Source organism: Anguilla rostrata, chromosome 16, assembly GCF_018555375.3.
Source record: "Anguilla rostrata isolate EN2019 chromosome 16, ASM1855537v3, whole genome shotgun sequence".
Classification (NCBI taxonomy): domain Eukaryota; kingdom Metazoa; phylum Chordata; class Actinopteri; order Anguilliformes; family Anguillidae; genus Anguilla; species Anguilla rostrata.
Genome location: NC_057948.1, coordinates 17,885,839 through 17,909,137, shown reverse-complemented (window position 1 = coordinate 17,909,137; position 23,299 = coordinate 17,885,839). Strand labels below are relative to the sequence as shown.

Sequence of the window (23,299 nt, the reverse complement as noted above, 5' to 3'; positions counted from 1 at the left end):
AACAAGAGGATGTTCACATAGAGGTCTACAGGCAACAAGATTATACTCACAGTGGGGTCTACTGACAACAAGGGGATACTCACAGAGCCACATAAGCGCATATACCTCAGCCCCCACTGGCCCGCCTGGTCCGTTGCCTCCTCTGTGTCTGGCAGGGCCCTTTGTGATGTGCTGGGAGCGGAGAGCAGATCTTTCAGCTGTACCGCGCTGAATTCCCCCTCGCTCTCCTGCTCTGTGTCACTTTCATTAACTGACCTGAGTGGGAGGGCTAATTCCACAGCCTCGTTCCTTGGAGTTCCCCCCAAACATATTGCCTGTTACGAATGTCTGAGCAGTGTGCTCACCTCAGAACACTGAGACGTCTAGCTCCCAGAACAGAGGTGCTCTATTGTACTTAATGACCCCCACCCCCCTCCCCAAATATAATAATCACATACTGATGCAGCAGCGGTTTCCAAAGTACCCCTGCTGCTGGTGAATGCTGGGGCTGATTTTTAACCCCTCCCCCTTCTCAGTCTCCCAAACACCACTGGGGCTGATTTTTAACCCCAGTCTCCCAAACACCACTGGTTGATTTGAGTTAACAGAAGTGGCGTGTCAGCGGTTAGCCTGTGTGTTCAGTGACATCAGGCCCCTCGCACATGCCCTGTGTGAGTTTTGTGAGCCACACACAGCGCAGTGGCTAGCGTTCAGTGCAAACAGAAACAAACCCGCTGCACTGAGGCCTGTGGCCTTGGTGAGTGCTCCCCCGGGTGTGCGAAGGTTCATGGTCGAGCGCGTTTTAAATTTTCTCCATCTCTCCACCTCTCAGGATTTCGTCCGTCACTTCCGTGTGCTGCTGCCCGTCGGCACGGGCGCCACCCAGGAGGGCCTGCAGGGGTACCTGTCCCAGGTGGACCTGGCGCCCGATGGGTTCCAAGTGGGTAAAACCATGGTAAGTGCGCTCTCTTTCGCCGGGACAGGCTCGTGCCCTCGGCCTTCGTTTGTCGTGGTGACGTGTGCGTGCGCGTTACCTGACCAGTGTGGCTGGAGTAGCTGTTGGGCTCATGTGTAGATATGATTTCCTGGTGGGGAAATTCACTTTGCCTGAATTTCTGCGGTGAGTAACCAGCTGAAAGTATGCAAAACATATTCAATAAGTACCTAAACCACCCTGGATTAGAGCCTCTGCTAAGGAAATGCATATTATAATCTAATGGTGTGCACTTGGTGAGCCTTAGTCTGTATATCCTGCCACTACTGCTGCACCTAATAGCCCCTCCTGGCCGACATGTTGGTCCCAGCCAAAAATAGACCCAGACGTTTTACACTACTGCGGGGAACTACGTCGCCCACAACCCCCCATTTAGAGGCCAGGAGCCATCAGAAGGTGTGGGCAAAACAGAGGTGGTAATCACACACACAATGCACCGATAGAGTCCAGCGCCATTCCATTAGGATGTCACAGTTTCCCCCCCAGGGCTGCGGCCCGCTCTGTCATTAGCCCCCCCCACGCCAGACATTCCTGGGGTTATTAAGAGTGGGCGTGCCCGGTGTGTGTCTGACACGCCCCCTGCCCTGTCCCCGCCCCCTCCCAGGTGTTCCTGCGGGAGATGGAGCGGCAGCGGCTGCAGGACCTGCTCCACCAGGAGGTGCTTCGGCGGATCGTCCGGCTGCAGCGCCGCTTCCGGGCCCTTCTGGAGAGGAGGCACTTCGTCAGCATGCGGCTGGCGGCCTGCGCCATCCAGGTGAGTCAGCGGCCGACAGTCCGCACCGCGCCGCGTCCTGAGGGTGGCACCGCGTCCGGCCGGACCGTCCAGCGACGGGCAGCTTTCTGTGCGGCGTGGGCACCGGGCGTTCGCTCCCACGTCCTGGCACACATTGACCAGCCTCCCTGATTCGTTGGCCGGTCGGCAGCTGTCAGTGTGCTGTCCCACCTCACTGTGGGCGTCGCGTGTTTGCTGTCTCATTTCTGCATCATCCAGTCTGTTCACTGCATTGGTTCTGTGCAGTGCCTGGACCGGGCCCATTGTAAATTGCGGCCAGTCAGACTTAACCCGGTCTTTCCTCTCTGCTGTTCTGACGTACTGTCTGGGACGAGGTCGCTCTTTGTCTGATGTGGGATTGTGACATAAAGCACAGCGGCGGGTGTTGCCAGTTTTCTGCCGAAATCCCCTGACGACGGGCGTGCTTTTGCTGCGCTCTCCACCTTTTTAAAAAATGATTTTTGCTTTCGTTTATTGTGACTAATCTGGCAGCTGGGAGGCTAGGGGATGGGGTGGGAAGTGAGACACGAGCGGAGAGAGAGGTCGCGACCTCTGAGGGGGAGTCGGCTGCGAATCGAGTCTCCGGACGCTTCCGTACCTTCAGATTATTCCCCCTCCGTCCCGAGCGGGATTTTCGGGAGCCGTGTTGTTCCTGGAACTGATAATTGGCTCTCGGAAAGAGACGCCTCTGGTGTCACGGGCTTCGCCTGATTGAAGGAAAATAAATAAAAAACCTTCGAGCCTGGAAGCGGAGCGCTGGGGACACACTAAACGTAAATAATGTGTATGACAGTAATTGGAAAAGAAGGGTTACATAAACCATCAAGCGCTGCTGTTGTGATAGGCTTGGCAGGATGAAAGTGATTAGAAAATGTTTTCGGCGTTACTGTGTTACTTATGCCTTTGAAGGCTGCCCGTCCCTGAAGAGAAATAAACAGACCAGAGTGTCATGACGGTCAGCTGGAATCATTTCTCAGCGTCTCACTGTAGAGTACATAAACCAAGTCAGCGTCAGGTCAGAAGGGCTTTTCTGCGGTACCTGTTATGACTAATTTACCTCGTCACGTCTCGTTAAGAAAGACACATCTGTAATGATTCGAAAAAAGGTCATTCAGTTACACTTGTGATAATAATGATAGTATTTAAACTTAATTCTGAGAAATAACAGAAATATTTCTAGGTGCACTGCACAGGTCTGAGGTTTGAGGTTACTTTTCTAATCCAAATAAATCTTCTGCTAGTCCGTTGAGGGTATCAGTCAATAGATGTGTATCATATAGCCTGGCGTTACAAAGTTCACGTGCTTTGTTCCACACACATCTGCGAGTTTGTTCCTTCTTGAAGCCTCATCCGTAGGAAATCATATCCCTTTCCTCGGGTAAGATGACGGGGATCTCTGTGCTTTTTCCACAGCGATGGTGGCGGAGCTACAGGGATAAGGAGGCGGAGGAGGAGGCGGAGCCTGACCCCGCCCTGCAGGAGGCGGCGGCGCTGTGCCTGCAGGCGGCCTGGCGGGGTTACCGGGAGCGACAGCGCCTCCTGCAGCGGACGGAGGCCGCGCGGGTCATCCAGAGCGGCTGGAGGCTCCTCAGCTGCCGGCGGGCCCGGGCGGCGCGCACTGTCCAGGCGGCCTGGCGGGGACACCGCCAGAGGGGCCGCTACCACCGGCTGCGGGACGCGGTGCTGCTCCTGCAGGCCGCTGGCAGAGGCTACCTGGCGCGACAGAGGTAGCGCACTGCGCCTGCGCCGCGCTCTGCTGGCTCATCTCCCCTGCTCGGAGGGGACCTGGCAGCCCTAGCACGCTAACCGTAGCCTCGTCATCGCATCGCTCCCGAAGCTGTTGCTGGGATGCCTGTTAGGTGTTTTGTTCGCGCTCACAGTGTAAACAGTCTGTGGAAAGCCTGATCCCCAGGATTAGCGGCTGTGGGCGAGTGCTGTGGCTGTAATGGACTCGCCCTTCCCCCTTGGCGCTGTGCTAGTGAGGTTATAAATAATATGACGCAAGTTCTGCGTGTAATCCCCGGCTTGTTTGTGGTGTTTGGTGACACTTCCTGTTTCTCAGGTTCAGGGCCCTGAAAGAGGAGAAGCAAGAGGAGGTGCGGCTGCAGAACGGACAGGCCGGCCCCACGCCGGAGGAGGAGCAGCCGAGGATCATGGGAATGGACATTGGAACGTGGGAGGACCGCTCGTACGAGGAGCGGGAGCGCAGCCTGCGGAGGCTGGGGTCCCTGCAGGGGGCGGAGGAGGCGGCCCTCGAGGACTCCCCGGCCGAAGGGGAGGGGGCCGGGGACAGCCGGGGCAGGGCCTCGCTGTCGGAATCGTCCACGGCGAGGCCCAGGGCGGCGGACGACCCCAACCAGAAGACGAGGGCGAAGCGGGAGAGCCGCAGGATGAGGGAGCTGGAGCAGGCCCAGTTCAGCCTGGAGCTCCTGAAGGTGAGGTCCACGGGCGGGGGCTCGCCCTCCGAGGACCGGCGGTGGTCCGCCGAGCTGATCACGGAGAGCGCCCACTCCCCTCAGGGGACCCCCGACAGCGAGAGCTCCAGGGGGAGCTTTGAGCTGCTGGGCGCGGAGGACTACCCCAAAACCAAGCCTGTCGCCCCTGCGGCTGAGGGGGCGGGGCCAGACTCTCCGTCCGCCGCGCCCGACGCCTTACCGTCCAGCCCAACGTCGCCGACAGAACCTCCAGAACCCATGGAGCTCCCCGGCAGCCCCAGGACCAAACCGCCCAGCCTGGCCCCGCTCCCCAAAATCGAGAACAACCTGCCCACCTTCTACGTCCCTGCCCACGAGGGCGGGGCTGCCCCCCGTCTGCCCGCCGACGCGGCCTCGCGGTCCGAGGGCGCTGCCAAGTCGTCCCGCCGGCCCGTGGTGGTGGTCATCAGCATGCAGAAGGACACGCCCCTGGACGAGGCCCAGGACCAGGACCAGGACCAGGCCCAGGACCAGGCCCCGCCCCCGGAGCTGCGCGACAGCGCGGCCCAGACCAGCGAGCCGGCCTCCCCCGCGGCGGCCCGCGACGTGCTGGAGCGGCTGGAGCGCATGAACGAGGAGAAGGAGGAGCGGCACAAGCAGCAGCAGCGGCAGAGGGAGCGGGAGATGATGGAGGAGATCCGCCGGCAGACGGAGGTGCTGGAGACGCAGCGGAAGTGTCTGGCGCAGTACGAGAGGGAGCTGCTGGAGAAGCAGAGGGGGGAGGCGCTGCAGAGGATCCAGCAGAGCCGGGGGGCGGGCCGCAGAGCCGACCGGCCCAGCTCCCTCCTGGTGTCCCCGGCGCCGCCCGGACCCGCCCCCCCCTCGGAGCTCTCTCCCTCCGGCGTGGACGTCCAGATCGTGTTGCCCTCGCAGCCCCGCCCCGCTGGCTCCAGGGACCGGCCCATCCCCGTGTTCCAGCCGGAGCGGAGGGAGGGCCGGCCGCTGCAGGACGGCTGGGCACCCAAGCTCACCCTGGAGTCCCGAGAGGGAGTGGCCAAGGGGAGGGCCCACAAAAAATCCTCCTCCCAGACCATCAACATCAGCATGGCGGACAGGACTTCCAACATCTTCTTCTCACCCAAGGACAACAAGGCCGCCATTTCCAAGTAAGTGGTGAACTCTGTCCTTACGTGTGTATTGTTTTTGTTTGTGTAGTAGTGAGTGGCTGAGTCCTACTGTGTTCTGCCAGTGACTGACTGGACATAGGATAGTCCCATCCTTGGACTGGAGTTGCTCATTGGCTCCACACTTTTGTGGGGTTCACAAAGCCTCACAGTCCCCACGTAGTTCTTCAGCTGATGAGTTTGCCCATCAGGACGGCAGGAGTTGGCGCGTCTTTGCACAGAGCGCTCTAACAGAGACCTGTTGCGTTTAATCAACCATCTGCTGTGTTTCAGGTCTGACAAGGACTTTGCCAATCAAGAGCGGTCAATGGCCATCCAAAAGGATGAACCCTCCAGCTCCAAAAGCTTAAAAGGAATGAAAGGACGCGAGGTGAGTGACAGGGCAGGGTGAAAACCCAAACAGCAACTTTTTTTCAAGGGCCGAAGGGGTCCAGGCTCAAAAGCATCCTCTGGCTCCACAGTGAACACCGCTGAACACATCCTAAGCCTTCATTAGCCAGCCTTCTCTCTCTCACATGCTATGCGTGTGAGTTCGGGCCGACGCCAGCATGGCTACTGTGGGCCCTTAGGCCGCAACAGAGTGTTTCACGCATTTAATATCCTTTTAATTACTTAACCAGTATTATCAGTTGTTTTTTTTTCTTTGCTGTGGCAGTGTCCCTACAGAACCGAGAGTGGAAATATAAAGATCGAATGTGTGTTCTTGCTCTGAGCGTAGTTGCGCCGAGTCTGTGTGTGTGTGTGCTTTAGTGTGTATTTGTGTGTGTATGTGTACTGTGTGTGTATGTCTATGTGTATGCGTATGTATATGCTCTTTATGTGTGTGCAGGCTTGTTTGTGCTGGATCAGAGGTGCTTGCTGGGACAGCAGGTCCTCCACTCGCTCCGGGTTTTGGGAGGTGGAGAGGGGCGGGGAGCAGGAGGTTTTTACTGTGTTGTTATCGTTTGGTTAATCAGGTCGCCAGACCAGGCCATAAAAAGAAAGCCCGCATGGCGCGGACACGGTCCGACTTCCTGACCCGCGGTTCAAACGCCGAGGGGGAGGGGGAGTCGGAGGACCATGAGTACGATGAGACCCCCCTGACGCCCCCTCTGTCCCCAAGCCTGCCCCACCCCGAGCAGGACACAGAGGGGGGCGCTGTACAGGCTTGTCACAGTGACTCCGAAATGGTAAATGTACGGCCAGACGGCACCCGGGCCCTCCAGCCTGCTCCGGGTGCCAGGCTCACCGAGCGGGGTCTCTCCACTGCTAACCCTTCCGCTCAGCCTCGGTAGAGTCGCAGTACTGACCACCTTGAAGCGCTTCAACACTCCAAAGTCCTTTGTCATTTTTTTTCTGCTGTACTGTAGATGGGGGGAATGCCTTCTGAAGAAAAGCCAGAACTGTGATGGTCTGTTCAGGAAGACAAAGCCAAACCCTTTCTGTATCTCTTTCTCTGTTACTGCTGGTGTCTTGGGAATGTCAGATTGAATACTCTTTTGCTGAATTTGTTTTGCTTGCGCAGTTCTCTTTCAGCATTATTAATGCAGCCACACACCAGCGATTACAGAAGGGGAGGATGGTATAGAAAGGGTTATTGCAAAGTCTCAGAAATTATTGCAGCAGGGTCAGAAGTTTATTTATTCTTTTTTTTTTTTTTAAAGGTATTTTCCCTGAATCAGGTTTCTCTGCAACCATACAGTTGTTCTCCATTGTTAGATTGTTAGAAACAGTTCAGTTTGAAGGTAATAAAAATCGTCAGTTCCTACAACCAGGACATGGAAGGCTTGTTTCAGAGAAGCGTTTCCCCTGTGAGAGTCACTAGCCCACGTTAACACACTCTGCTGTAGTTACTCTGTTCACTGCGCTAGTTTTCGAACGTCTCGGCAAGGCCGACGGGGTGGGGGTGGGATTTGGGGGGGAGGGGGGGGGAGGAGCGGACAATGGCGTTCCTTTCTTCTGCCATTCATCACCAAGCCTGAGAGAGCGAAAGAGAGAGCAAGCCTCCTGCTTTCAGTCCCAGCCTGGTTAACCACCAATCATTGCATGCTGTAGCCTGTCACTGCCTTGTGGGGGCGCACTCGATCTCCTTCCTTTCCTCACCCTCAGGCCTGCGCACGGCCTGGGCCCAGCGGGCCCCTGAGCCACAGCGCCACGCTCACCCCAGCCTCGCCTCTGCGCCCTCATTCATCCATTTTTCACTTTCTGTTTTTCAGTGTTACTATGTAAATCAATGTTCATTTTTATAACTAAATGTGCCATAATCTGCTTCTGTAAGTATGTCCCTTTGTTGGTTAATTTATAACCCCCAGTATAAATAAAGCTGAGTTAGACATGATAACCCTTAATCCAGTGCTTTATATTCGGAGGCCTTAATTTTACTGACAGTGCTACAATTAATGCCAAAGCTTCCAAGCCTGTTGTTTGTTTGAGCTTCCCTTATAGTTATTCAGCTGAGCCCTTAATTGTATACCTCCATCAGGTCTGTAGTCTTCTATGCCTGCCAGGAGGGCAGACCCGTGTTACCAGCACTGAATTCAGCACACTGCTCTTTGCTGAGTCTTTTTGCAGTGAAGTGGAATTTGAGTGTGTTTGTGTGAATGGGATTGGCAGTGACAGACCCCCGTTTACACTGTACAGATGAAGAGTGAAAGTACAGGTCCCCTGTGCATCTGTACCGCTCACTTAAGAGCATGTCATTGGCATGAAAAGGGTGCTTTAAGAACACATCCTGTGCTATGCTGCCACCTAGAGGCAAAGAATTGTCCTGCGTCTGTTCCCACTGAAAAAGACCTCTTGTGCCCTTTGTAGACTTGCCAACTAAACAGTTCATAGTCATCATTGTGCAGTGCTTTCATGAGAAAGTGAGAATGCCTAAAGATGGTGTGTCTTTCAACATTAATTCCTTGACAGTTAAGAGTTAAGTGGATAGTTTAGGAATAACTGGAGAATTATTTTGTGACAAACTGACACTAAGCATTCGTCATAACTGTATTTAACAGTACCATTTCATGGTAGAATTTCTCAGAGTTTGAGGACTCTGTCTGACTGTGATACAGCGCATCAGAGATGCAGTATGTTTTGTGTGTAATCCCGTTTCCAGTGTGCTGAAGGTGATGTGCAGAGTAGTGAGCAGAACAGAGCGCAGGTGTTTTTGAGGTTAGGCACTGTGCCCGTTGAGGAGGTTCACCCTGAGCAGAGCTCTGAGAGATGGGGCTAAGCTGACCTTCCTCACCGGACCCCGCCCTGGGGCGCTGGCCCCAGCCCCGGCCCCCGTCCGTCCGGGGCCCCTCAGCGGGCCCCCTCCGCGTGCGCTCAGCTGTGAGAACGTTCCGGTGCTTCCGCCTGTTTTGACGTGTGTTGCCGTGCCTTGATGTTGCAGCCGTCCACGCACACGGGAGACCAGAAGAAGATGCACAAGGCCATGTCCTCCGGAGACCTGGGCAAGGTGGACTCCCTGAGGAAGACGTCTCACTCAGACGGGAGGTATGGAGACGGAAGGGCTCGTCTCTTCACTGTCTGGCTACTGTCTCACTCAGTGTGGATTACTGAAGTAGATTTCCATAGATGTCCATTTTTATTACTGCTCCCATTGCAGTGTTTCTACTGTATCACCCTTTGTTTTGTCAGCTGAAAAGTATGAGTGTGATAAACAGGCAACTCTATTCAACTGCTACTACCAAGTTAGGCTGATTCTTAATGTATGTGTGTGTGTGTGCGTGTTTCTGGCAGGGTGCGGGGGAAGATGCGCTTTTGGGGAAAGACGAAGCAGGGCGATAAGAAGGCCTCCAGAGAGAAGCTGGCCTGCGCTGGGGAGCTGGTGGAGGGAGATCTGGTGGACACCGGGATGAGCATCGGAGAGGGTGAGCTACCACAGTGCCCGTGTGTGTGAGGGACACTGTACAGAGAGAGCCTCCAGCTGTGCTGCACATGCGTGTTGTGAGGCACTGACAGAGAGACGCATCGCAGCTGTGCTGCCACAGTGCCTGTGTGTGTGAGGGACACTGTACAGAGAGAGCTCATCGCAGCTGTGCTGCCACAGTGCCTGTGTGTGTGAGGGACACTGTACAGAGAGAGCTCATCTCAGCTTGTGCTGTTAGGGCCTGTGCATTGGTAATACTGAGTGAGCGAGAGAACTGAGAGATACTAAGTGAGCGAACGAGCAAGAGAGTGAGTAATGTGTGGGTGTGTGAGTAGATGTGTGGGTGACTGAGTGAGTAGATGTGTGAGTAAGTTAGTCAGTAGTTTTGTAAGTTAGTTAGTAAGTAGGTAGATGAGGCTGCGTGTGAGAAAGTGACCCTGTGCTGACCACAGCCCCTCTCCCAGCAGGACAGGAGCACATGTCGCCCCCCCGCAGCCCGGACCTGGCCACGGAGAGGGGGAAGGAGTTCAAGGAGAACAAGGAGCCGTCTCCGCGGGTGAAGCGGCGGCGGAGCGTGAAGATCAGCAGTGTGGCCCTGGAGCCGGCGCAGTGGCAGAACGACTCGCTGCAGATCCTCACCAGCGCCGCCGACTACAAGAGCATGAACGAGTTCCTCATGAAGAAGGTAGCGCAGGTCTCAGTCTCTGCGGGATGGGAGAGGAGGGCTAATCCACACTTAAGCCTGCTCCCTGTATGAGTGATGCCCCTTCTTTCCTGAGCCCTCTCTATGATGTCTCGGTAGCAGACTTGGGGTTTGACGTAACACGAATCCTGGTTGTGTTTTTGTCCTGTAGATGAATGACCTGGATACTGAGGACAGTAAGAAGGACACCTTGGTGGACGTGGTGTTTAAGAAGGCGCTTAAGGAGTTCCGGTTGAACATTTTCAACTCCTACTCTACTGCTCTGGCCGTGAGTATCCCAGGGGCAGAATGGCTGTTGTTTTCTGGGCTGCCATTTACACATTCAGAGACTAACAGTCAGAAGTGCCGACATGAATGTGGAGGCAACAAGCAGGGCAGGTGTCGTAACCAATAGAAACATAGTACAACATAGCTTTCAGTGCAATAGTGGGTGGATGAGGGAATTGGCCGGGTTGCACACCCTCTAGTGGTCCGTGAGTAGCTCTGTGCTGAGTCAGTGGCGCTCCTTTTCCCATGGGTCTCCTGGGCAGATGGACGACGGAAAGAGCATCCGCTACAAGGACCTGTACGCGCTGTTCGAGCAAATCCTGGAGAAGAACATGCGGCTGGAGCAGCGGGACTGGAGCGAGTCGCCCGTAAAGGTGTGGGTCAACACCTTCAAGGTCTTCCTGGACGAGTTCATGACCGAGTACAAGCCGCTGGACAGCTCGCTCAGCAGGGTGAGAGCCCGCTCTTTCTAACCCCCCACCCCCATTCCCCCCTACCCACGGGGCTTATACCCTGGACTCCGCCTTTCCAAGGGTGAAGACAACCTCACTCACTGCGTCCGTCTGTCCTTCCCTCCTCCCACAGGCACCCAAACCCGACCGCAAGAAGAGAAGGAAAAAGGACTCTGATATTGTGAGTATGACTACGCCCCTACCTGGCTTTCTCTGGGTGTTGTCTCTTAACATTCATTTTGAACTGAAGCACTCTACAATGTTCATCAGATCGTGAGTCTCTGTTGGTGCATGTGATGTTATCTTGAAGCCCACCAAATGCAGAAGTTATGAGGTGTGTGCAGTGGTTGCCTTGGAGGTAGACCGTACAAATGGAGATATTAACGGGGCAAAAATGAAACTGAAGTATGTTTCCACTGACCCAGATACTGTCTGTCCATCGAGATGTGTTTTCATGAGTTTTCTAGATGCCGTTAACCTTGACGCAATGCTTTGGCGTACTGAGGTCTATTGTATCAAGGTGAACTGCTTCTAGAAAACTTATCAAAACTGTCTGTATGGATAGATAGTCCTCTGGGTAAGTGGAAACATACTTTCATCTCATTTGTGGGTGAATTGCTCCTTTAAATAGTGGTAGGTGGTTGTGAAGGCAGTAGCTGCCTTATTTGGAGAGAGACACTCCCACTGACCCATACAGAGAGCATCTGTGCTGATTCAGGGGAGATATCAGCCCTCTGGGCTGTTGACTCGGTGAAGCTGAGCATCTTTTTCTCGCCCCCTGCAGGTGGAGGAGCACAATGGCCACATCTTCAAGTCCACGCAGTACAGCATTCCCACCTACTGCGAGTTCTGCTCCTCCCTCATCTGGATGATGGACAAGGCCTGTGTCTGCAAGCGTGAGTCTGTGTCTTCTGTGCCTCGAATGGCTCTAATGGCTCCACTCAGCTGAATTGTTTACCCCTCAGTCTGTAGCTGTGTTTGGGTATCCTGTGATGCTTTGGGACACTTTTCCTCCCTCACTCCCATGAGTCCACCGACAGGGAAGGGACAGCTGAAGCATTCTTGAAGGGCAGGTGGTTGGGACATGTGGTGGAGGTGTGTGTACAACAAGCCTTGACCATCTCTGTCCTCTCTCTAGTGTGCCGGTATGCCTGCCACAGGAAGTGCTGCTTGAAGATGACCACCAAGTGCAGTAAGAAGGTAAGGCCCCTCACCCAAAACAAGCAAAGCAGAATCAAAAGAAAGATTACACGTTTCATTTATTTTGGTTAGTACTTGTCTTTTGGCCTCTACTAGGAACAACTCATTCTCAGTCACTCAATGTGTGTCTGCTGAAAATAATGTTTTGATTCATTGATTTAGTCACTGTGACTTTACATTGATTAGCTTCTAGTGTCCCGCATGGAGGCAAGGATTCTAAACCGGTGTCTGTCTGTCTGTCTGTCTTCCCTGTGTCCTGGCGTCTTCTGTGGAGCAGTACGACCCTGAGCTCTCCTCCAGACAGTTTGGGGTGGAGGTGTCCCGTCTGACCAACGATGAGAGGGCGGTGCCCCTGGTGGTTGAGAAGCTCATTAACTACATAGAGATGCACGGCCTGTACACGGAAGGCATTTACAGGAAATCCGGCTCCACCAATAAGATCAAGGAGCTGAAGCAGGGGTTGGACACAGGTATGCTGAGCATCATTGGTTTACATAGTAGTGACAGGATTGTCATCTGAAATGGTCTTGTAGCTTGAGGTGTGTGGTTTTGGTAATACTTTGCCTGATGTCTCTTTGCTGGTCCTCTCTTTCTTCAGACGTGAACAGCATGAACCTGGATGACTACAACATCCACGTCATTGCCAGTGTTTTTAAGCAGTGGTTGCGGGATTTGCCGAATCCGCTCATGACGTTTGAGCTGTATGAGGAGTTCCTTCGTGCTATGGGTAAGTCTCCTCTGGTGTACATGCCAGTGAATGCATGTAGCAGCTTGTGTAGTTTACCCAGCAGCAGCAGTGGCTAGCACGCGCCTGATTGTGTGATGCTGCGTCTCCAGGCTTGCAGGACAAGAAGGAGGTGATTCGAGGGGTGTACTCTGTGATTGACCAGCTCAGCAGAACACACCTCTGCACCCTGGAGCGGCTGGTCTTCCACCTGGTCAGGTGAGGGTCAGGGAGAGGCCTTTTCATTAGCAGGGATCTGTATGGCTGTGTGTTGTGTGTGTGTGCACGGTTGTGTGCTCTCTGTGTCTGTATGGCTGTGTGCTCTGTGTGTGTACGGTTGTGTGCTCTCTGTGTCTGTACGGTTGTGTGCTCTCTCTGTCTGTACAGCTGTGTGCTCTGTGTGTCTTTATGGCTGTGTGTGTGGCACTGACTGTTTCCCATGGTGCTTTTCAGGATCGCCCTGCAGGAGGAGACAAACCGCATGTCAGCCAACGCCCTGGCCATCGTCTTTGCCCCCTGCATCCTGCGCTGCCCTGACACCATCGACCCCCTGCAGAGCGTGCAGGACATCGGCAAGACCACCGCGTAAGAGAGCACTGCGCTGCCGACTGGCTGAACTGGGAGCCCTCCTCCTGCTCTGGAACTCTTTAACATTAGCCCTGACCAGCACTGTTAGTGCATTAGATTACAGCACTGTTAGTGCATTAGAATACAACTGACCAACAGTTTATAACCGACTACCAAGATTGTTTAATATTACAACTGACCACCGACACACTCTCTCTCCCTTTCTCTCTCTCACTCTTGCTCTCTCCCTCCATTTCTCCCTTTCTCTCACGCCATTCCTCCCTCTCTCACTCTTTCTCTCTCCCCCCCCCATTCCTCCCCTTCCAGGTGTGTGGAGCTGATCATCGGCGAGCAGATGAATAAATACAAGGCCAGGCTGAAGGACATCAACAGCTTGGAGTTTGCGGAGAACAAAGCCAAGAGCAGGCTGACGCTCATCCGCAGGTCCATGGTAAGGCTGTCTGGATGGGGGAGTGCTGAAGTGCCGCACACTGAGCGCGCTCAGATCTGCGAACAGCCCGCAGCTTGAGCCCCGCATTTATGACCCTGTCAGGCTATCAGCAGAGTGTCGTTTAAGCAGCTGCCACTGTAGAGGGCCCAGGTGCTTTAGATCTGTATCTCACTGTTTCACTCTTTCATCTTGATTGGACTGAAATTGTTGTCAATTACTAAGCAGATTTCCTCATCCAGGGTAATGTACATATGTTTGTAGGTATGTATGTAGCTCATGCATATATTTATGTAAATTATTGAAAAGTATAGTTTGTGTAGGAAGCTCTGGGGATGTCAGCTTGCTGTTCTGTCAGTGCAGAACAGAGGTGTCCAGGAAACAGAATTCTCTGTGCTAAGTTATTCCTGACTATTTGCTCTTCATTTTGGGGTGCCCAGTTCTCTAACTGTAATTTCCTTTACTTGTGGCAGTAGTGGATTTAACCCGTAACTCCTCCCTGCTAATTGCCTCTAACGCCCCTGCATCCCACTGCCTGCCCCACCCCATCACCCCCTCTCAGTGACCTGCACACCACACTCTCCCTGTGCTAAGATATCGCCGAGCAGGCCGACAGGGACAACGTCCTTTCTTCACTTCCTCCAAACTATTTTTATACCAGTGGTTACCTGGTGTTTGAATGTTGGGTGGAAGACATGCAGTTACCAGTATATTATATATATGTGTGTGTGTGTGTGTGTGTGTGTGTAGCTTCCCTTTAGAGCAGTTCACAGTATAGGATGTGTGCTAAAGGGAGAAAATTCAGTGTGTATTCTGCAAAGACACTGAGGATATTTGTGGACCTCACAAGTATCAGTGGAGGAGATGTCCAGCTTCAGACCGCATTGGGAAGGAGTGAGGAAAGGAGTGAGGACTTGTCCCTTCCCCTGTTTGCTCTGTGTGCAAGACAGACTTGAGGATCCCTCGACTGTTGCTCTCTTCCATTCTTTCGATTTCCAGTAACTGCTGCTCTACACTAAGCCTGTTCTCTCCTCTCCCCACCCCCTCCCCCACCCCCCCATTGCTCTCCTAATCCAGAAACCCGTACTAATCGCTGTTAGATTTATGAGCATAACCCGCAGTGCCATCCCGGTACGTATACTCCACGTGCCCCGCCCATCCTTCCTGTGACGCCGTCACCCATCACGCCCCCACGTCCGCCGCCTCGCCCCGTCCTGTCCCGTCCTGTCCCGTCCCGTCCCGTCCGTGTGGATTCATGTGTCTCCTCCATCTTCACTCCGCCCTCGCCGAGCCGCGCCCTCTCTTGTCCCACCCCTGCAGTCTGTCCGCTGCTTTGGGCCCGCCCCTCTGTGCAGGGGTGTGACCCGCGGCCCGCGCTGGCCTGCAGCCTTGAGCAGCCCTTACAGAGAGCCCCTGAGCGCATAAGCACAGGGTTTAGCATCACAATAACATGTGTGCTAATGATGAATGAATATCAGTAGAATCCTGAGCGTGTTCAGCCAGCCTGCACACGGTGACTCAGCTATAATCCAGTCGCAAGCCTGTGCTACTGCAACAGCAGCATCTGAGCCGCGCTGCAGTTAGATACACTTCATCAGTGTCCAGCTCTCTCTTCTGTACTGTAATCTCTCAGAGTAGCTCCTCTGTCATTGTGAAACTCGTCTCTCTGTATAGGTAGTAGTCATAATCGGTATACCTGATTTAGACATCTTTGGTCTGCATAATTGTCATATGGTTGTCTAATGACATCAGCTTTTTTGCTGTTCCTAATGGCAAAATCATTCTGATGGGTGACACCCTGGATCCAGGGCTGTGCACTTTTATCAAGCAGGGTACTGTCTGAGGCACACACCTCACCCAGGGAGGCCACAGCTGGGCCTTACCTGCAACCTTCTGGTAATGCCTCAGAAATATTTACTCATTAGTACAGCCCCTTGTTGCTCGGTTACTAATTTTGTTAATGCGATGCAGGGTTTCTCTTTCCACCAGTAGTTTTCCAGTAGAGTGGACTAGCTAGGAGAAAAATTGTCAATTTGTTGTCAGATCATTGTGGGCACCATGTCACTGGGGTAACCCAGCATGTTCTCAGTGTGTGGGTAACGTGTCTCCATGCTGCAAGTCTGGTCTCCTTCCATCCAAACTCCACAGTGTGGTTGAGATTAGGGGCTCACCTCCATCTAACCCCACTAATGTTTGCTATTTTATTTCATTTCTTTGCTTTTCTGTTCTAAAACATGCAGCCCAGTGCCGCTAAGAAGGTAATACATGTGAAGCCCTGTCGCTGGTTTCCTGTAGTGATGGGACTGCATGAGGGTGATGTGGGAAGCATGTGTGGGGGCCTCAACCTGTGAAAACTCCACACCCCATCCTGTCAATCAGCTGAAAAAAAAACTACACACTGCAACTTAAAATGATTCCCCATTGGCCAAATGAATATCCCTAACCCTCATGAAGAACAGAAGACTGTGGCCCTGTCATTACAGCCCGTGACCTTTTCTGTGGCAGTCTTTGGTCTTTTGTGTGAAGGGGTAAGCCTGGGTCACTTCAACACACTTTTGGACAGCATCGTCACAAATTTTAATGAGATTTGGCATGCATATTTAGTCTTATAAGACACCTCTGCAACTGAAATTACACTCTGATCCTTCTTAAGGGAGATTAACAAAGTTTGAGCAAATTGGTGTGACTCCATGACTTAACATCTATAGTAATGTAACAGCTACATTATTATAGGTCATAGGTCAATAGTTATTATATAATTTTAAAGGCCTTTTCCAGCTCTATCTTTTACGTACATAGTATGTTCACCTCCACTCCCGATACCTCTCCAGATAAGTAGCAATATCTCGGCAATGACTCAAGAACCCAAAACCAGAATTTCTGGAGGTGTTGATGACATTATAGCCTAAATTTGGTGAAAATTTGATACATTTAGAATTATAGGGTTTTTTGCAAATAATTCACTCATAACTCTGTTACCTTTTGGGGTGAACATACAGTAATACATGGGGCAGCTGGAGAAAACCTTTAAAATGATACAATAAGCATTTCTCTATGACTAACTTCGGTTCCAAGTGTTTTTTATAAGACCAAATATGCATGCCAAATCTCATTAAAATCCGTGATGATTCAGTTCAGAAGTATGTTGAATTTCCCTGGGCTTGCCCAGAGTTGCAATAAGCTCTGTTACTTAGAGGCTTGCTTTGTTGGACTGTTACATTTCATCTTTATGATTTCATGCCTGACTGGTCAAATTAAAATGTTCTGTGTGATTTGCATCGTTCCTGCAGGGTCCTCATACGGCCAGGTGTTCAGTGTCACTTCGTTGAGGCATTCAGCATCGTAGTTAATACGAGGTCAGGGCAGGGTCGGTGTGAGGCATGGTATGTCTCAGGACTCATGAACTATGTGATAGGAAAAAAGGAGTCTCAGAACATGAAGTAGATACTGAACACACTGCCTGTTGAGCATCCCTGTGCTGCACATTATGACACCTGTATTCTGGTTTACTAGATCACAAATACATCTGTACAGAACAAGCATATAAACATAAAACTGTGTCTGTGTGTGTGTGTGTGTGTGCGTGCGGCAGGGTAAGGGGCGATTGCGCAGGACCAGCTACCACACGCCCTCGCCCCCCATCAGCCCGCGGTTGCCCTCGGTGACAGACGTGGTGGAGGAGAGCGCGGGTGAGGAGGTGGGCGGGGACCCCGAGCTGTCGGAGCAGCAGCAGGTGGCCATGCAGCAGGAGGAGAGGGTGCTGACCGAGCAGATCGAGAGCCTGCAGAAGGAGAAGTGAGTGCCACCGCTTCTGTGTGTGACTCCTGTTGGGTCTTTGTGTGACTCAGCGGGGCTGTGTGTGACTCTGTTAGGTCTGTGTGTGACTCCTGTTGGGTCTGTGTGTGACTCCTGTTGGGTCTGTGTGTGACTCCTGTTGGGTCTGTGTGTGACTCCTGTTGGGTCTGTGTGTGAGTCAGCGGGTCTGTGTGTGACTGTTGGGTCTGTGTGTGAGTCAGCGGGGCTGTGTGTGACTCTGTTAGGTCTGTGTGTGAGTCAGCGGGGCTGTGTGTGACTCTGTTAGGTCTGTTTATGACTCCTGTTGGGTCTGTGTGTGAGTCAGCGGGTCTGTGTGTGACTGTTGGGTCTGTGTGTGAGTCAGCGGGGCTGTGTGACTCTGTTGGGTCTGTGTGTGAGTCAGCGGGGCTGTGTGTGACTCTGTTAGGTCTGTGTGTGACTCCTTTTGGGTCTGTGTGTGACTCTGTTGGGTCTGTGTGTGACTCCTGTTGAGTCTGTGTGTGACTCTGTTAGGTCTGTTTATGACTCCGTGGGTCTGTGTGTGACTCTGTTAGGTCTGTGTGTGACTCCGTGGTCTGTGTGTGACTCTGTTGGGTCTGTGTGTGACTCCTGTTGAGTCTGTGTGTGACTCTGTTAGGTCTGTTTATGACTCCTGTTAGGTCTGTGTGTGACTCCTGTTGGGTCTGTGTGTGACTCCTGTTGGGTCTGTGTGTGACTCTGTTAGGTCTGTGTGTGACTCCTGTTGGGTCTGTGTGTGACTCTGTTAGGTCTGTGTGTGACTCCTGTTGGGTCTGTGTGTGACTCTGCTGGTCTGTGTGTGACTCTGTTGGGTCTGTGTGTGACTCAGCGGGGCTGTGTGTGACTCTGTTGGGTCTGTGTGTGACTCAGCGGGGCTGTGTGTGACTCTGTGGGTCTGTGTGGTACTCTGTTGGGTCTGTGTGTGACTCAGCGGGGCTGTGTGTGACTCTGTTGGGTCTGTTTGTGACTCTGGGTTCTTTGTCTCCAGGGAGGAGCTGACCTTTGAGATTCTGACTCTGGAGCCCCGGGCCTCTGATGATGAGACCCTGGAGTCTGAGGCGTCCATCGGCACAGCGGACAGCTCCGAGAACCTCAACGTGGACTCTGAAGGAGCCACCTCCGACTTCTCTGGTGAGTGTGTGTGTGTATGTGAGGGCATGTCTGTGTGCGTCTGTGTGTGCGTGTATGCGTGTATGTGTGCTTATGTGTCTGTGTGTGTATGTGTATGTGTGTGTGTGTATGCATGTGTGTATGTGTGTGTTGTGCGTGTGCGTGTGCGAGTGCGAGTGCGAGTGGGAGGGTGTGTGTTGTGTGTGTATGTGCGTGTGTGTGTGTGAGTGTGAGTGTGCGTGTGTGTGTATGCGTGTGTGTGTGTATGCGTGTGTGTATGTGTGTGTGTCTGTGTGTGTTTTCTGACCGCTCAGTGACTCTGTTTCAGAGAGAGCGCCGGCTCAGGCTGCCGCCCGGCCCAAGAAGTCTGAGGGGAAGAGCAGGAGGACCCTGAGGAGGCAGCCTGACTCCCTGGACTCGGTGGACTCCGCCTCCACCGTGTCCTCCGTCTCCTCCTCCTACCTGCAGCACTCCGGCGCCTCCGCCCGCCGCTTCCGCTTCCGGTCCAAGTCTCCGTCCGCGGGCCCGTACCGATCCAGCCCGCTCAGCGACAGCCTGGACGGGCCCGAGCCGGAGGCCGAGGACAGGCCCCAGTACAGCAGCCGCGGGACCTTTAACCCTGAGAAGGGCAGGCAGAAGCTGAAGACCAACAAGAGCTCCCCCCAGAGGCCGCGCGACCCCCCCGAAGCCAGCGGCCGCAAGAGGGAGCCCGACTTCGGCTCCCCCCAGCAGCTGGTACTGTACGGCAGCAACGAGTTCATGGTGTGACAGGGAGCACCTACACCCCGTCCCGCACGCTCCTCCCCCCGCCACGCCCAGCCTCCACCCCCCTCCTCCCGCTCTCACCGCTCTTTCGGCGTCCTCCCCTCCCTGTCCACGTGCGCGTGGAGCGGTGGAGACCCCGCGTGTCACACCGGCTGGCAGGCTGGAGGGGGAGGGGCAAGGGAGGGGGGTCCCGCCTCGCCATTCGTGGCCCAGCTCCCCGTACTGTGGGGGGGTGGGGCGGCGCCCCCACGGGCAGGCGGAGCCGGGAGGCGGAGAAAAGGGAAGACGGACGCTGGGAGGTGACCCGCCTGGAGCGAGAGACCCCCAGCAGCTGATGGGGCCTGTGGCTCCAGCTAAAGGAGAGAAGAAGCCGCCACACATCCGCCAACTGTTCAGACTGGGTGAACTGAAGCTAATGGACCGGCTGCGTTAAGGTTTACAGTACACAGCAGACCAGTGCAGCAGCATGCTCCATAATTACAACTTCGCTTTCTGTTTTTATGTTTGTTTTCTATCCCCCAACGTGATAGATTTTAATAATGTGGAATATATAAAGCTATATAAATATATTAAGAACTATAAGAAGTGTATAAAGCCAGGACACCAGTGACTGTTGGGTAGTCGAATATTTATATCTGTCACTAGTCAAGAGTATTTTGTAGAGACATGTATGGGGTTGGCTTATGGTCATGTGTGTTTTTTGTTTTGTTTTGTTTTGTTTTTTTGTGAAAAACCACTTTGTGTGCAGTTTGTGCTGCTTTTTTTTGATGAAAACGCGGCCATGAAAGGGACCAGCTTAGCTGGCGTCTCTCTGCCAGGGTGATCCCAGCTGAGTAACCGTCGTTGTGTAACCGCCACACTCACCGTCTGACCGCCATACTAAATGTAAGGTAATGCACGTAGTTAACCAAATGCCTTTTCCCCCACGCCCTTGTGTGGATATGTGTTTCTCTGAAACCCATTCTTTCTGTGAGACATCAGTGTTAAACTAAAAGTAACCAAACAAGGACTTGAATTTCTTTTATGTCTGTCTATTATTATTATTATTATTATTATTATTATTATTGTTATTATTATTATTATTAGTCAGATTATTATTGTCACAGTTGTTGTTGTTGTTATAATTTGTAAGGTTGTAGCGGTTGAGTGCTAGTGACAGCCCCTCTCCCTGGGGGAGGGATGAGGATGAGGATGTGGAAGTGGGGAGCAGTCTCTAGTCCCCTTTGACGGCAGGCTCATTCAGGGCTTGACCGTCTGTGTGTTCCTCCCCGGAGAAAAGGGGCGTCCACAGTCAGGCCATAGCTGTCAGCAACCAGGTGCTGCCCAACCCGTATTCCCCGATGCTAAAGATCCCAAACCCAACCGAAGATGAGCCAGGCGCAGCTTTTCTATGAAGTGATGTTGTTCTCAACGGACCCTGGTCTGGCTGGCAGTCCAGAGTGGCTAGCTAGGTGTCTCCTGTGGGAGTGTATAGTGTGCGTTTCCGAAGAAAGCACGGGTATTTAAGCTAGGCTGGCACCTGGGCCTTCACCGTTGTTTTATTGTGTCCTTAAAATGGGATCTGGGGTGACTCCGCTTGTGTCTGCAGAGCATTATTGTGTGGACAGGAGGTACAGTTTCATCCCCTGTTCTGGTTCTAAGTTGGTTGCTAATTGCAGGGTTAGTGTTTAGCGTCACCATTATCTCACTGGAACTCTATGCTCAGTCCTTCATGCTCGTTCCTCGTGCCCTTTGCCCTCTTCTGAGCAGAACTGGGAAATGCAGGCAGGGTTCAGAGATTCTGGGGAGGCCTCAGCAAGCCCAGCAAGACTGTCGACCACCTTTGGACCAATCAAAAAGGAGTTTTGAAAGTTGGCCTTCTCCTTTGTACTCAGAAGTAGAGAACGTTCTGGTGGACAGGTGTCAGAGATTTCAGAGCCATGGGCTGAATTAGACCCATCAAGCAGGACTGTGTGTATATTTAGGGGGCTTTCACCTGCAGCATGTCCCTCTGTGATCCACGGGCCCTCTTCCTGGCCCCTATCTGTTCTGGCTTGGCCCTTAGAGAGCCACTGGTGGTCCCTCCAAATCAGCATCCAGAAAATAATAAGTGTGTGCAACACATGTCTGTTCTGCTCTATTCAAGTTTAAATTAAGTAAAAACAATCCCTCCATCAGCTGCAGTGAGCCAAACTAACTTAAAGGAAACTACATCTGGTATGCTGTTGCACATGCTAATTTAGAACGATTCAGGATGTATTCATCAACTTTCACATTTGTAGACCATTTCCGAGTGGCACAAGTACGGCAGCTGTTCATGTGAAAGCACCCGAGTCTGCAGGTGAAACATCTCTGCAGGTTCACTGTCAAATGGAACTTGTATAAAGAGAGCTGCCGTCGCTGGTGCAGAGTGAACAAAGCTCTGCTGAGCACACATTGCGAAATGTACGTTAACATGGATACTCTTGACACAAGGAGCCATTTGGTTGTGTAGGATTGCCACCATTAGGATAAACCAAAGCTTTTATACGTTTCCCTGACATGGCTGCACATGTGATTCATGCCCTATGGCAGCCTGCTGAACAGAGAAATCAACCAGGGCCCTTTGGGGACACTGTGACTCAATGGCACATCAGAACTTTTACACGTGGATTTTTCCCCAGAACATTTCACCTTAGTTTCACTATATCCCACAGTCGGTCGAAATATAGGGTTTAAAGGTAACCGTCCTGGCTAGTATGTAATAAAAAAGCAGTTCACGGCATAGACCAGTATATATCCTCTATATAATGCTAACAGTATATTGTTGTCCTGCATTTTGAATTTATTAATTGGACCCTGCTTGAAAGGGGGGGAAGTCCTGACCACTTGTCATTCTCGTCCTTGGTAATCTCTGGGGGACAGTGGAAGCCTTAGTCACACACAGTTTTGTATTAAACACCTGCTTGCTGCTTGTGGCTCACGTCTGTCAATCACACACTGACTGCAGCATGGATTACACTCCGCTCTATGTAAAGACGAGTCAAAGTGTACTGTTTTTTGTTGTTATTGTTGTTCCTGTGGTCTCAGGCTACAACACCGTAGATTCACTCTTTGCAGTGCGAGGGGGGAGTACACTCCACCCCACTCAGCTGTAAGTAAGTGCTGTCTGCAGCCACCCTCTTTCCCCCCCCTGCTGGCGTGGGGGGTGGGGGCCCGGAGGGTGGCAAATAATCCGCCCAAAATTAGTTAAACACCTCCTACCTGCCTAATGAAAGCTGGCATCGGTTCCCAAAGGTTTGTCATTGTTCTTGGCATCCTGCAAAAGTGAATGTACTAATCACTGGAAAAGGCATGCTCTGCTATCTTATATATAGTAATTTATGATTATGCTAAGGAGTGTAAATTTGAATATGTACCTCTTGTAAAAAGGATATATTATCCTGTGTATGCTATATGTATGTATATGTATACATATACACATATGTATATGTATATGTATGTATTAGTAATCATGTTTATTGTTTTAACTGGCCACATCGCCTGTAAGATTGTGCAGAATGACCCAATCTGATTTGAGCTTTGTATTTCAGTGTGCGCTGTTCTGGACACAGTCGTATGTATAAAGTGCAATTTGTGTAATATTTCTTAAAAAAAAAAAAGAAAAACCTAAAAAAATATATATATGTCTATGGCTGTACAAACAAGTTTATGAACAAATAATCATCCGCTTATTAAAAAGCAAACCTGGAACAAAATTGAGAGTAGAGCGTCAATCTTATTCATCTTGGGTTTTTTTTCATAGCACAAAATTTGGGTATTTGTGTAATGTTTCGTGTGATTTTATGATTTATAAATGTAGGACTGTATCATTTAGCTTGTTTTGTGGTGGAGAGGTGAACCAGGTCTATAGTAATACACCTTTGCGAGCGTTTCACTGCTTAGCATTTACTAACATTAATGTGCATCTACTATCATTAGACCACTGTAGCCTGCTCTCCTTCCCAGTTAGACCTTAACAAGAATGTTTAGTAACAGTTTGTCATTTTGGTAAATGCTACAGTTTGCATTCATTACTCTTGTTTTTTCCAGAGATAAAATTGCCATT

The 23,299-nt window shown here is 52.0% G+C and overlaps 1 protein-coding gene across 10 annotated transcripts in view; it reads left to right on the top strand.

Annotated features, from left to right (window-relative positions):
- LOC135242311 (unconventional myosin-IXAa-like) overlaps positions 1–22,949 on the top strand; it is a 160,404-nt gene extending 137,455 nt beyond the window's left edge. For 6 of the 10 annotated variants that reach the window (XM_064313334.1, XM_064313331.1, XM_064313333.1 and 3 more), the window contains 23 exons: positions 812–934; positions 1,578–1,727; positions 3,159–3,472; positions 3,808–5,325; positions 5,617–5,713; positions 6,300–6,512; positions 8,705–8,808; positions 9,055–9,185; positions 9,649–9,869; positions 10,039–10,155; positions 10,418–10,606; positions 10,740–10,787; positions 11,391–11,502; positions 11,745–11,806; positions 12,084–12,276; positions 12,405–12,533; positions 12,644–12,749; positions 12,984–13,115; positions 13,425–13,548; positions 14,623–14,676; positions 17,138–17,340; positions 18,347–18,489; positions 18,797–22,949. In XM_064313334.1, the coding sequence (XP_064169404.1) occupies positions 812–934; positions 1,578–1,727; positions 3,159–3,472; positions 3,808–5,325; positions 5,617–5,713; positions 6,300–6,512; positions 8,705–8,808; positions 9,055–9,185; positions 9,649–9,869; positions 10,039–10,155; positions 10,418–10,606; positions 10,740–10,787; positions 11,391–11,502; positions 11,745–11,806; positions 12,084–12,276; positions 12,405–12,533; positions 12,644–12,749; positions 12,984–13,115; positions 13,425–13,548; positions 14,623–14,676; positions 17,138–17,340; positions 18,347–18,489; positions 18,797–19,236 (4,923 nt within the window). In that variant the 3' untranslated portion in view covers positions 19,237–22,949. The remainder of the gene's footprint in view (positions 1–811; positions 935–1,577; positions 1,728–3,158; positions 3,473–3,807; positions 5,326–5,616; positions 5,714–6,299; positions 6,513–8,704; positions 8,809–9,054; positions 9,186–9,648; positions 9,870–10,038; positions 10,156–10,417; positions 10,607–10,739; positions 10,788–11,390; positions 11,503–11,744; positions 11,807–12,083; positions 12,277–12,404; positions 12,534–12,643; positions 12,750–12,983; positions 13,116–13,424; positions 13,549–14,622; positions 14,677–17,137; positions 17,341–18,346; positions 18,490–18,796) is intronic. The other 4 variants (XM_064313329.1, XM_064313335.1, XM_064313330.1 and 1 more) reach the window with 4 other exon arrangements.
- Positions 22,950–23,299: the final 350 nt, after the last annotated feature.